The sequence below is a fragment of the Culex quinquefasciatus genome, chromosome 1, assembly GCF_015732765.1.
Source record: "Culex quinquefasciatus strain JHB chromosome 1, VPISU_Cqui_1.0_pri_paternal, whole genome shotgun sequence".
NCBI lineage: Eukaryota > Metazoa > Arthropoda > Insecta > Diptera > Culicidae > Culex > Culex quinquefasciatus.
In genome coordinates this window covers 1,311,127-1,324,148 of record NC_051861.1, presented here as the reverse complement: position 1 = coordinate 1,324,148, position 13,022 = coordinate 1,311,127, and the positions used below count along the sequence as shown (strand labels likewise).

Genomic DNA, 13,022 nt, shown 5'->3' with positions numbered 1-13,022 from the left:
ATTCATGAACAATATTTTTTTTCCAAACTTCAAAGCTTGTTTTCTCAACTTGCTGAAAATGCATATGGGACATTTATGCGAACAGGGGCAGTTTAGGCCGTTGCAAATATTTTTCAAAGTGTTTGTGTTGAAAATTTAAGTTTTTCTTTTCGTGAAAAAAAAAATAATTTCCGTCGATATCACGATATTTTAAAACGCATTTTTAAACACTTTTTTTCATCCAAATGTTGAAACCTTGGCTTGTAATTTCAAATTTTATATTGTTTGTGCAATCAATGGCTAACTATTTGGAATACATTTCAAAATTATTGTTCCTGCCTTTTAAATCAAATCTACCCTACTTTTTTTCTTATCAAAAATTCTGAATTTTTGACCCTCATATCTTCCAATGAATTTTAAGAAAATAAATAATATCATAAATTCATCGTCTTTACAAATGTTTGACAGACATATAAGTTTTAAAATGAATAAAACCTTTTGTGATAGTTTAAGTTTCCTTTTTTTTATAAGGCTTGAATTTCTTTTGGCTCAACTTAAATCTGGTCCAGAGCCAAGGGCCAATAAAAAAAAAGAAAATGTGTACTAGCCTAACGTTGAATTTTAAATTTGATGTCCCCTCTGAAAATGGTTTTAGGTATTATTTTTGATTGTTTATTTTAATATGCTTCACAACAATTTTATCAGAAAATACCAAATCGATCTAAAAATCCTTGTTCAAAGCACAAATTTTCTTTTTTTAAAATTTTAGCCTTTTGAATTATTTTGGTTTTGACGAACAAGTGATGTAAAATGGCTTCTTTGGACAAAACGAGCGGCAGGATTTTTTTAGCGGAAAGCTGAAGACTACCTCAATGGATTTTATTTAAGAATTGCTTCACACACACGCGATGAAAACCCCCGTTAATGAAGCTTATGCTTAACGTCGTGGAAATGTTTAACCACCCCGTTCTGGCTCCTTCCTCACCAACATCACCCAAAAACCACATCGACCTTCATTATTTTTTGCCCACAGTCTGTGCATCATTTTTTATGAGCAAATTTTGCCGGCGAAATCCAACCAAGACCGGGATGTCTCAGAACTTTACTCTTTACCCAGCAGTCTGGCCCAGCTGCCGAAGGCCAAATTATTCTCACCGTATCATAGCTCATCGTTTGCTGGTGAATGTGACCACCGCCGTCAGTGACTGCACATCGAATAATGGATCGTTTATTTTCATTGAAAATCTGAAATTTGTGTAAAGTGAGGACCAAAAGGATACGCGATAAGGTATCGCTCACAAATGGGGGCACCCTTCCGGGAGCAGATAAGCAACATAACGCACAATTTCGGAACGACCCGGTCCTCCCCCAATATAAACACTGGTTCAGAAAATTAAAAGAATCTGTTATTTTTCACCGCAGCATCAAAAACAACTCCGAAAAAGCGAAACCATGAACGTCCCCCCCAGGGCAAGTGCTATCAGTCAATAACCGTTCTTTTATGGTCTGCCGACTCATGAAAAATCCTAACGGCCTTCCGTCCGGTGGCAAGTTGTCATCAATGTCACTGCGAGCGGATCCACCCCTTTTTTCCTCCCCCTTCCACTATGAGGAAAAGTTCATGAATTTATATTCATAAAGTGCTCCAAGGAACAGCGAGAGAGAAATATTTACAGTCGAGCCGTTGGCGCTGGACGCAAAAGCAAAAAAAAGACAAAATGGGAACGTTTTTTTCTCCTCCCTGGTAACCGTCAGCATCCGGATAGGGATGCCATTTAGCCTTGGGAGAATGACTTCCTCTTCGCTGCTGTAGTCCTAGATGACTCGGCGGGAGCAGTCCGATAAAGCTGTGCCCGTCCAGTGATTAATATTTGTCAAGAAGACCTTGTGCCGAAACTTCAAGCTGAGTGATTTTTTGTCTTTTCCAAATCTGGATCCGGAATGTTTCGAATCACGCGGCCCGGGGGCCGGGGTATCGAAGTGTAAACAGAAACTTTTGGGTGCCGCTGAGGGGAGACCTTTTTTTTTGTTCTGACGGCAGGCACATGAAAATATTTAAATTTGATTGAAGGAGGTAGTCCGAAACAATAATGTTTTGTGGGGGGAAAAGTTTAAAGTTTTATGACCAACTATTTGTAACGATGACGGCGTTATATTTCATTCGAGTCACGACGGTAATGAATTGTTGGCGCTTTTTGATTAAGAGCCGGGAGGAAATGGTTTTATTGTGCCATTAGTAGTAATGGGTAGACTTGTGAAAACAACTTCATCGTTCAACATTCTTTGAAGTCCTTGCTGTGCTACTTTGCATGTTATTCTTGGGAAACATTAGAAATTTAAAATTAGTTACTCTCTAGAAATCGCAAACAGATGCTCCGATTTGAGGGAAACTTTTTATTACGGTTGATCACGAATCCGACGTCCATTTTCAATTGTCTTAATCACTTAAATAAAAAAGTAAACGAAACATTTTTCAGAGGAAACATTGTTTCGAACAAGTGGAGGCCTCAGACTGACAAGTAATTAATAACTACAGTACACAAAGATTACAATAAAGACAAAGATTAAAACAGGCTGGCTCTGTATGCAGAAGGCCCTATACACCAAAGTTCTTTTATTACGTAACGCAGTTGGGGTGGGCAAAGGCCGCGTTACGCTCCATACTTTTTTTTTAATTTGTATGGACGAGGGACGAATCCAAATTTTGCATAATGTAATAAAAGTACGCTCCCAAAGTTCTCTCCTAGAACTCTTCTAAAATTCATTTTAAACATGTTGTTTAGCGAAGTTTATTAACAACAAAAGTCAACGCCATGATATATTAAACAGTAGAAATGATATGTGAATCAAAAATCTATTCATTTTATTAAATATTTGTGAAAATATGAAAAAAAATGCGAGAACTACACTAGAATTGATTTATGTTTATGCTTTTTCTTCAAAGTTAGTCAAAATTATTTGAAGTTTATGTGGATGAATTATTTAATCATAACAATAAAAAAAGTTTTTTTTTATATTTTTGCATAATCTTCAGAAGTTAATTTCTGTAATATTTTTAAAGAGCTTAGCTATTTTTCTGAAAAATTTCTAAATATTTCTGAGACAAAAAATCCAATGTTAAAAATCAAACTCAGTGAAATTAGAATTGACTAATATTCAGATACAGAAATTAAAATCACCGTTAATGTCACGTTTTACATTATCCGTGTATTAGGTAACGGATTTTTTTAATATGCTTGGGGACCATCCATAAACCACGTGGACAATTTAGGGGGGGGGGGGTATAGCGATTGTCCACGATCCATACAAAAAAGTTTTTTTTTTGTATGGACAATTGTCCACGAGGGGGGGGGGGGGGGGTAACAGATTCCCAAAAAAGTGTCCACGTGGTTTATGGATGGTCCCTTGAGAAAAAAAAACAAACAAAATAATGTTAAACCCATTTTCGAAAAACATTTTAAAACTTATCGTTTTTTGATGAATTTAACAGTTGAGCAATTCTCTACCAAAACCGGAAATGGATTTTATTTGTATTTTTTTGATTTGGCTCAAACTTTGTGGGGGCCTTCCCTATGACCAAATAAGCTATTTTGCGTCATTGGTTCACCCATACAAGTCTCCATACAATTTTGGCTGCTGTTTATACAAAAATGGTATGTACATATTCAAACAGCTGTAAGTTTGAGTGAATTTTCTGATCATATTGGTGCCTTCGGCAAAGTTGTAGGTATTGTTGAGGACTTTTGAGAAAAAATAGGTACACGGAAAAAATTGCAGATTTTATAACTTTCGGGTCTACTAGGGTGACCCTCTTAGTTATTTCATGCTACAAGGCAAGGGGATCGAAACATAAAACTCAATGGGGTGAGTGGGTGGTCCAAATAACTCCCTTTTTGAACCTCAGGGTCGGCATAAATTATGCTCACGAGGCAGGAAAACACTGGTGTCGCATCAAGCTTAACTCCTCGGTTTATTGTCCTGTTTGTCACGTTCTTGTCACGGCTTCCTCCTAAACCTGACCTTCTCCCTCCTGTCCTAACCCACTTCCTTATTGTCTATCTCCTACCTTGACACTTTCTTCCTTGTTTGTCCGTGGGCGGACCTGCTGCTCGGGGCCCCTCAGCTACTGCTGCCGATGCTGCTGGATCTGCTGACGCGATCGCTGTCTCCGACCTCGGCCTGCTCGCGCTGCTCGCTGGCCTGGGGTGGCTTGTCGTGGCCGTCGACGTTCCGACGCACGGGTTGATGCTGCTGCAGCCTTCGCTGGACCCTCGTTTGCCTGCCCTCTGCGCGTCCTCGAGTGTGTTGACGGACTCGAGCTTCAGCTGTCCCAGAAGGTACCGCTGGTCTTGCCCGGTTTCCGGCGCAGGGTTGGTTGATGTAAGGCAGGTCTTCGGGTGTGGCTCGTGGTTCCCGGATGGAGGACTCACACGACTCAGCTTTGAGCGGCTGGTCGCTGGTCGACACCGATTGTGCACGGTGGACGGGTTGGGGATACCACTGGCGAGCCACGGGTTATTCCGGGAGATCCGAGTCGCGGATTCCGGCTTTTGTAGCTAAACTACGGGGTCCTGTGATGAGATGGGGAACAAGATGGCGGTTACACTGGGCGTTAGTTTCGGGGCACAGATCAGGGTTATTGACGGGTTCGCGGGTTTACCTGGATGTCCTGGGGTGTCTTGCACGGTCTTTCCGTGTCCTCCGTGAAGTCCTTCTCCTTGGTGAGTCGCGGCACTTCACTTAATCACGCCGCGGAGCTTTAAGCGTAGCTCGGACGGCTTTCTTCGCGATCTGTACGACGCGTACACTTTCCGATACACCGGGCAAATGGCCGATCTACGGCAGGACATGGAACCGCGAACCTCTGATCCGGCGAAGTCCCATATTTCGCCCCATCATCATCATCATCCTTTTCGCCACCGCTACCATCCTTGCGATGTTCTTCGGCCCTCTGGTGGTGGCTAGCGGCGTTACTCCATCTCATTGGCGATCTCATACGGGGTGGTCGCGCTCGCTCTCCGTGGGTGACACAAACCGAATCGTCTCACTCTCAACGAACACACTCGCTAACCTGCCCCTGTGTCACTGGAATTCACTCACTACACACCCACTGGTTACACTCTCCTCCCACTCGGGTAAAAAAATATTAGTGAAGCTAATATTTTTTTTAACATTCACTTCAATAAGATGTAGCGTCCTGCTGAACCTACGTCGTAACCACTGCATTCTCACAAAATCACTTTTCACACTTCTTATGTTTTGCGCGCAGTAGTTGACAGGAATTTACTCGAATAAAAATGCGTTTTACTAGGTCCTGCAGACGAATACTTGAAAGGAGACATTTCGCACAGTGTGGGTTGTGTTGGGGTCATAAGGTTTCATCGTTGTAACACAAGTGTTCAACTCCACGCTGTTTAATCGGTTTTACCAATGTACTGGCCCTCAATGTTTCTTCAACTCCGGCCTCCAGCAACACATCACAAAGTCCTACTAACCAACAAAAATGAGGAACAATTTAAAACCGTTACTATTTACAAAATTTACAATTTACATCACAGAATAAATAAATAAATAAATAAATAACAAATAAATAAATATCAAATAAAATATGTACAAATTAAAACTAGCATGCAACATTTTTCTATTTACATCAGTCCTGCTTTGGATCGGGGTCATAAGTTATCATCGCTCGAAAGCTCCTCTCTGTTTCAAGACTGTAATAAGTCTCTACTGACCATCAATGTCTTATCGACTCCGGTCTCCAGCGATTCCAATCAGATAACTGAGATAATTCAAAGAATTTAATTATGAATAATTGATTTTTGGAATTTTTAAGTAAGCAATTTTATTTATTTTTTTGTATTTTTTTTATATTTTTGAATGAATTAAGCATGCAATAAACAAAAATACCCTAAATTTCCGGAAATAAATAAATTAAAAAAAACATGTTCAAAACGACGCAATTTTACGGTACCATCTTCATTTCATACGCGCGCGCGAAATATTTCAATTGTCGGAGTTGACCCGATCGTGTTGATAACGTTATCACTTCTTCATCTGTGTATGCAATCAGCTCCCGTTTGTCAACTGTCATGCTAATGTCAAACTATTGTCAAGCTCCATGTGATCAATATGTGCTTGAATAATATGGTAAGTCGCAATGGTTTTTCAATTAGGAAAATTTTGAGTTTATTCTTCCCTCACTGAGGGATATTTAATCAGTTTGGGATCACACCAGATCTGGTTACGCGTTTGTGATCGATAAATAGTGGATTCTCAAGTGAGGTCGAATAAACTTAATGATTTCCTAGTTGGAAGATCATTGTTGATATGCTACATGTGAATGAAAGAAAAAAAAATGATATGAGGAAAATATGCGTTCAAAGGTAAGTACGGTGAACTAGAACTGACTAGACTTCTCAGATTACGAGGTGTGCTGAAAGACACGACGACTGACTAGAAAACTGTTGCGATTCGCACAAAACTGTTGGAAATTTACTATTGGACAGTGACTTTCGAGGTTATGATATTTACGTACAACATTCGCACTCATACAGACATACGCCATCGATCACTAAGTAGTGCAGTACTAGATGAGCTCTTTACAGTACCGCATACCAAGATAATCAATGCAACTGCTGCATTTATGTGCAAACTGCATTTCATTCATCAACTCCTATCAATGAAACAACACAAAACAAATTAAAATCAATTAAAATGTGAAAAAAACAATTCTCTATGATTGACCTAGGATTTTACTAATTCTGTCGACTTTCTTCTACAAAACCTGCCTACAGTGCATCTGCATCGCACTGCTGCACAACATAATGCACCTGCACTCCCGAAACATGGCGGAATTATGCAGAAGGGAATGGACAACTGGACCAGATGAACTTTTTGTCGGACTAGCTGTCGGAGCACCTCCTGACCTTCCACGGGAATCGGCTGCATTCATGCTCCATGCGTGGCAAACTACGTCTTCAAGTCACCTGCTGAGAACACTCCCAGGGACTTTCCATTCATGTCGGCGACTTCGTACGAGCTTGTGCCCTTCTTGGCAACAACGACACACGGCACGTACTGAGGACCCAGCTTGGCGTTATAATCGTTACCTGCGGACGACAGTCGGAACGACCGCTTGAAAACCCGCTGGCCAACGTCAAACGAAGGTGAGTACCTCTTGTGACGCAGATCGTATGTCCTTTTGTGCTCTCGTGAGCCTTTTTAAGATTCTCTCTCACCATTTCCCAGATTTTTCTACTCACTCCCTTCATCGCCTCCATCCTCTCTTCTTCTGTGAGATCCTCGTCTTTCTCCAACCGATGCTGAGTACCACGAGTGACAATCTCGTGCCCAAACACTATGCGATGTGGGGTGAATTTTGTTGTTGAGTGCACCGTGTTGTTCAACACGTGCTCTATCTCCGAGATCTTTGTGTCCCACAAACGTTGGTTCTCACGAACGTACGTGCGGATCATCGCGTTGATCGTTCGGTTCTGCCTTTCCGCCGGGTTCGCTTGGCTACGGTGACGAGCATTCGCCCAATGCTGAATCTCGTACTTTTGCAGCTGGTCCTGGAACTCCTTGGACAGAAATGTCGTGGCGTTGTCCGTGATCAAGTACTGTGGTACCGACAACTTTCGCAACCAATTTTGCTCAAAAATCGTGCACAATGAACTAGCAGATATCTTCTTCACCGGAACAAGAAGGCAGTACTTAGAGAAGATGTCAAGAATGACCAATAAGTGGGCATTGCCCTGCTTGCTTCTGGGAAGAGATTGGATGTAGTCCATGCACACGATCTGAAACGGTTTTGTTGCTACTCGCTGCTTTCCCATCTCTGGTGCCATCGACACCGTGGAATGTTTGTTCTCCTTACACGAGTCGCATCTCCCAATGTGCTTCTTGAGGTCGGCACTCATTCTCGGCCAATAATACCTCCTTTTCAGCTGCTCGATGCACTTCTCAAAGCCGATGTGAAGCTTTCCATCGTGCTCGCTTTTCAGCACCTCTCGACGCTTAGATTCCGGCACGCACTCTTTCCACTCAAACCGGTAGTCTAGAACATCCGATTGAGAAGAAACGAGCTTGTACAGCCGGCCATCGTCGATCCGGAAGTCCATGTACTTCTCGGGATCCTCGGTCACAGCCTGAAACAGGTTGTTGTACCACGCGTCTCCATCGTTCGCACCTAGCGACTCCATCGACCGAGACAGAGCATCCGGCACGATGTTGTCTTTTCCGCGACGATGTTTGACTTCCATGTCGTATTGTTGAAGTGTTATGCTCCATCTGCTGAGCCGCGAAGATGAGCGCCACTTCGATCTCATGATGAATGAGAGCGCAGACGAGTCCGTGACGAGTGTGAAATGGGTTCCCTCGATGTAACCACGGAACTTCTCAATGCACCGGAGCGCGGCCAATCCCTCCTTCTCGGCGGCATGGTAATTGAGCTCGGCTCCATTCAGTTTCTCCGAGTGATATGCGATAACCTTCTCTACCCCATCGTGAACTTGCGTTAGAACTCCTGCGAGAGCGGAATCGCTAGCGTCGGTCTGCACGCAGAACGGGACGCTAAAGTCCGGGTTGGCCATCACGGGCGCGGAAATCAAACGCTCCTTGATGACTTGAAAAGCCTCATCTGCTTCCTTAGTCCACTGCACCCTCTTAGGCTTATTTTTAAGTAAGTTTGTGAGAGCAGCAGTTATTTCGGAAAAGTTCTCGATAAACCTGCGGTAATAATTTATCATACCGAGGAATCGCCTCAAAGCCCGTATCGAATTTGGGACCTGAAACTCTAGAATCGCTTGAACTCGATCTGGGTTAGGCCTGAGTCCATCTCTGGACAAAATATATCCGAGATACGGTAGTTCAGGACAACAGAAATTGGACTTTTCATAATTTATATACAAGTTTGCTTGTGAAAGCCGTCTCGCAAGGTCTTTTAACTTTTGTATGTGGTCGTCGAAAGAATGACTTGCCACAACAATGTCGTCAAGGTACACAAAAATGGAAGGTTCAAGTGCACCATGACCTAAAACTCGATCCATTAACTTGCTGAGGGTTGCCGGGCTATTGATCAGTCCAAACGGCAAGCGAGTGAACTGAAACAGGCCTTTTCCTGGAATGGAGAACGCTGTAAACTTGCGCGAATCCTCATTCAGGGGCACCTGCAGAAAAGCTTGACTCAAGTCGATCGTTGACAGATATTTAAATGGACCTAAATGGCTTAAAATCCTGTTTTGATGGGGAGAGGATATGCATCCCTCTTGGTTCGCTCATTCAGCTTCCGGGCGTCCAGGCACAGCCTGACGTCTTCGCTGTCTCTCTTCTTCACCGGTACCACCGGTAAAGCCCAGTCAGAGTCGGACGGTTCAATAATGTTGTTTTCCAGCATGGCGTCCACAGCTCGATGAATTTTTCCTTGAATTTCCGGGCTCCAAGGATACGGGTTCTTCCTTACAGGATCCGCTCCCTGAAACTCCTCCTTGATCTCGATCTTATGCTCGATCAGATCCGTTTTGCCGAAACTTCCTGGACGTGCGACTAAAAACAACTTCTTGACTTCCTCCAACTGCTGTAACTGCTCTTCACTAAAATGTTCTTCTTCTTCTACGTTGACTTCTTCCGTTTCGTCGATCGCATCGACGAACTCGTACGTGCTTGGCCTAATCCCGAATCGCAGCCAGAAATCATATCCCAAGATACATCTCCGTGCCAGCTTCGGTGCGACTAGAACCGGTAGAATCCTCGTTATTCCGTTGAACGTGATTGGAATGTCCGTGCTCCCCAGCACTTCCAAATCTTGTCCTGCTGCTGTCTTCAGGGTTGTAGTTGTGGGTTTAAGTTTAAGTTGTAAATCCTTCATCAGTTTTCTCCTCCGATTACTGTTCGTTGTGCTCCGCTGTCGAGCAATCCAATTACAGAAATTCCCAGCATGTCGACCTTCACAAACGGCCTAGAGTCGTTACTGAGGGTGATGAGCATCGATGCAATCTCAGACTCCCCCCGCAACTTCTCTTCTAACCCGTGAATAGCCGAGCTGATCTAAAATTTCTGCTGGATTCTCTTCGCCGGAATCGTGAGGTTCAGGTGGAATCTGTTTACGCCTGCTTCGTCTTACTGAGCAGTCCCGTTTTGGTTTAGACTCACAAAACGGACAACTTCCGGTTTCGAAACCTGGAAAACTGCAACGCTCGCAAAAGAGATTCAGCTCCATCGGACAATCAGCAAAACCATGGCCTGGCTCGTGGCAATTATAGCAAACACCCCGCTTCACAGGAATGTAAGCATTCACAATCCGCTGCAAGGCTTTGATTCCGCTTAACATAGATGCTGAACTCCGTTGTGTTTGTTTAGTCTCCTGTTCCGGTCTGTACTCCCCTCCTTGGTTCCTCACGATTCTGATGCTCTCTGCTTTCTTGTGAGCTTTCGTTCTGCTCACGCTTCTGTGTCTCTTGTTTCGGTTTGTCCTGGTTCCGGTTCTGGTGTCGGATTCCACCAGAATTGTTCTGCTTCTGCTGGAAAAACTGTCTGTTGTTGCTGTTGTGGAAATGTTGTTGTTGTTCTTTAATCTCGTCAATCCTCACTGAATTTGAGGAAAACCTCTCCTTCCTCTGTCGAAACATGTTCCCGTTTATAGCGTCAAACTTCTTACAAAACTCTTTCATTTTAGGAATGTCGGAGATGTTAGCGGCAAGCATGGCGATTTGGCACTCCTCACGCGTGTTCCGGAAAAGCACCTCAAACTTCCGCTTATCATCCCAAGGACTCGACATATTCCTGAAGATCCGGACCATGTCCAAGTAAAAGTCCTGGAACTTCTCTCTAGCACCTTGTTTACGGTTGCTGGCTTGACGCTCGTAAACATAATCCATGTCGACAGGTAAGAACTCTGCTTTCAACTCCTCTACTAATCTCCTCCAAGAACCCAATTCGTTGTTTCCATTCACCTCCATAAACCACGCACGTGCCTTATGAGTGAACAGGTGGTGAGCACTCAGAAACAGTTCATCCTCGGAAAAGTGTTCCGAACGCGCATTGAACTCAACTTCCTTTAAGAATTCATTCAGCTTTCGTCCGTTATCCATACCATCGTAATGAATCGCCCACTTGTGAATCGGCAAACGTTTATTCACCATCACTCCCCCGTGTGTTGACGCTCCATTCACGTTTGGTTTGTCGTTGCTTTCTGTACCTTCCGATTCATTCAAACTCGTTTCTACGCCCTTTTGTTTTAGCCAATCAAAAAAATCATTCGGTTTTGGCTTTCCGTCTCCTGAGTCCTTGGTAACTCTCTCCGCGATCTGGGTACTGTTTGTGGATTTGCAAGGCTTTTCTTTCTCCTTCTGGGTTGCCTCCAACATCTGAATCTGATTCATCAATTGGTGTACCACGGTAATGAGTTCCTTGTTTGTAGCAAGAAGCTTCTCCTTCGTAGCATTATGTTGCACCTTGTTACCATCACCAGTACCTTTCTCATTCTCTTTCTCTATCTGTCCTTCTTCAATCACCACTTCATCTCTCAGCAATTTTGTTACGCTTTCATTGACCAAAGCCAACTCAGCTGCTCTAACTACTGGAAGGTGAGAAGTGAGCGAGTAATATGTATTGATTAACTCCATACATACTCTCGCGAGTGTCGCTATGCTGGTCAATTTCCTCTCATCGGTGACTCTCTCTTTGAGACGCATCAACCGGAATAGGAAATGAACCAGTCTTGTTTTGTATACCTGAGCGGGAGCTTGTTGTGATCTACTACTCTCCAGATGTCGTTTAATCCAACTCATCTTATCTTCGCATACTGCTAACTCTTCATCAACTGATACGCTTACAAACCGAAACTCAACATTTAACATACTTTTTTCTTCTTTCAGACGAACGCGTAATGCTTGCTCCTTTCGACTACGCGAAGCCGCATCACTCATGCTACGTGTCCTCAGTTCATGGTCCAGCTCATCAATGGTCAAGTGAGCTGTGTCCATCCCATGATACAGTGCAGTTAGTTGGTTTAAATCCATGGCAGATTAAGGAAAATCAAAGAAAATTAGAAATTTAAAAGAAATAAATAACAAAAATCAAACGACACAAATAAACGTCGTAAAATTTAAAATAAGTGCACCTAGGTTTTGATCAAGCGCAAAAATGAGATAATTGGAAAATGTAACTAGAAATTTGCTCAGTCACAAATTGTAAATTGCTCTTTTAGAATAGAATTTGTTCACGCACTTCCTAGAATGCAAAATTGATCTGCCTGCTGCAGATTGCAAATAATTGAAAAACCTAAAATTTGTTCACGCTTGTAAAAGCTAATTAAGAATCACAGTTTTTATACCAATCAATCACTCAATTGTGAATGAGACTAATGATCAATGGATCAATAAATGACTTTTTCTGCTCGGTGTTTTATTTGGTTGAGATGAAAAGATGACTGCAGTGCACAGATGAAGAAATGTTCCGGATTTTTGTTGAATTTACAGTTAGTATACTAAATTTTCCGACAATTGATCTTTTTAAGTTGAACCTCTTCTCTGTTGGCAGTCTCTCACTATCATTGACAGAACTCCAAGACCCCTCAAATGCAAATTTATTCGTCAGGTAAATTCGGTCAAAAACAGCCGTGCAAGTGTGACTTGTGAGATTTGTAGAGTGCACTGGGTACGAAACAGGGCGTTTTCCCAGAGACCTCGGCGAACACCTTATTGAAGTAAAACGTGTATCCTGCACAAGTAGCATAAACTGACTTTTAAGTTGGGCGCCAAAGTATAACTTTCGGGTCTACTAGGGTGACCCTCTTAGTTATTTCATGCTACAAGGCAAGGGGATCGAAACATAAAACTCAATGGGGTGAGTGGGTGGTCCAAATAACTCCCTTTTGAACCTCAGGGTCGGCATAAATTATGCTCACGAGGCAGGAAAACACTGGTGTCGCATCAAGCTTAACTCCTCGGTTTATTGTCCTGTTTGTCACGTTCTTGTCACGGCTTCCTCCTAAACCTGACCTTCTCCCTCCTGTCCTAACCCACTTCCTTATTGTCTATCTC

At 42.9% G+C, this 13,022-nt stretch overlaps 2 protein-coding genes and 1 long non-coding RNA gene across 5 annotated transcripts in view; 2 read left to right on the top strand and 1 right to left on the bottom strand.

The window, feature by feature from the left end:
- Window positions 1-13,022, top strand: part of LOC6032047 (platelet binding protein GspB) — a 121,812-nt gene that overhangs the window by 96,004 nt on the left and 12,786 nt on the right. The window lies entirely within an intron of this gene.
- LOC119765472 lies at window positions 3,755-5,694 on the bottom strand. The gene is made up of 2 exons (XR_005276755.1): window positions 4,640-5,694; window positions 3,755-4,550 (listed from the first exon to the last, which is right to left on the bottom strand). It is a non-coding gene; the product is annotated as an uncharacterized LOC119765472 (long non-coding RNA).
- On the top strand, window positions 6,302-12,062 carry LOC119765471. The gene is made up of 3 exons (XM_038249367.1): window positions 6,302-6,365; window positions 10,655-10,864; window positions 11,856-12,062. The coding sequence occupies exons 1-3, from the start codon at window positions 6,310-6,312 to the stop codon at window positions 11,950-11,952; spliced, it is 363 nt and encodes a 120-aa protein (XP_038105295.1). The 5' UTR covers window positions 6,302-6,309; the 3' UTR covers window positions 11,953-12,062.

Bases quoted from the DNA above. Each gene is read 5' to 3' on its own strand.
- LOC119765471 (XM_038249367.1), top strand. From the start codon at position 6,310: ATGCTACATGTGAATGAAAGAAAAAAAAATGATATGAGGAAAATATGC. The intron at 6,366-10,654 runs GTAAGTACGGTG...CTTTCATTTTAG, and splicing joins AGGAAAATATGCGTTCAAAG to GAATGTCGGAGATGTTAGCG. The intron at 10,865-11,855 runs GTAAGAACTCTG...TTCTTCTTTCAG, and splicing joins AACATAATCCATGTCGACAG to ACGAACGCGTAATGCTTGCT.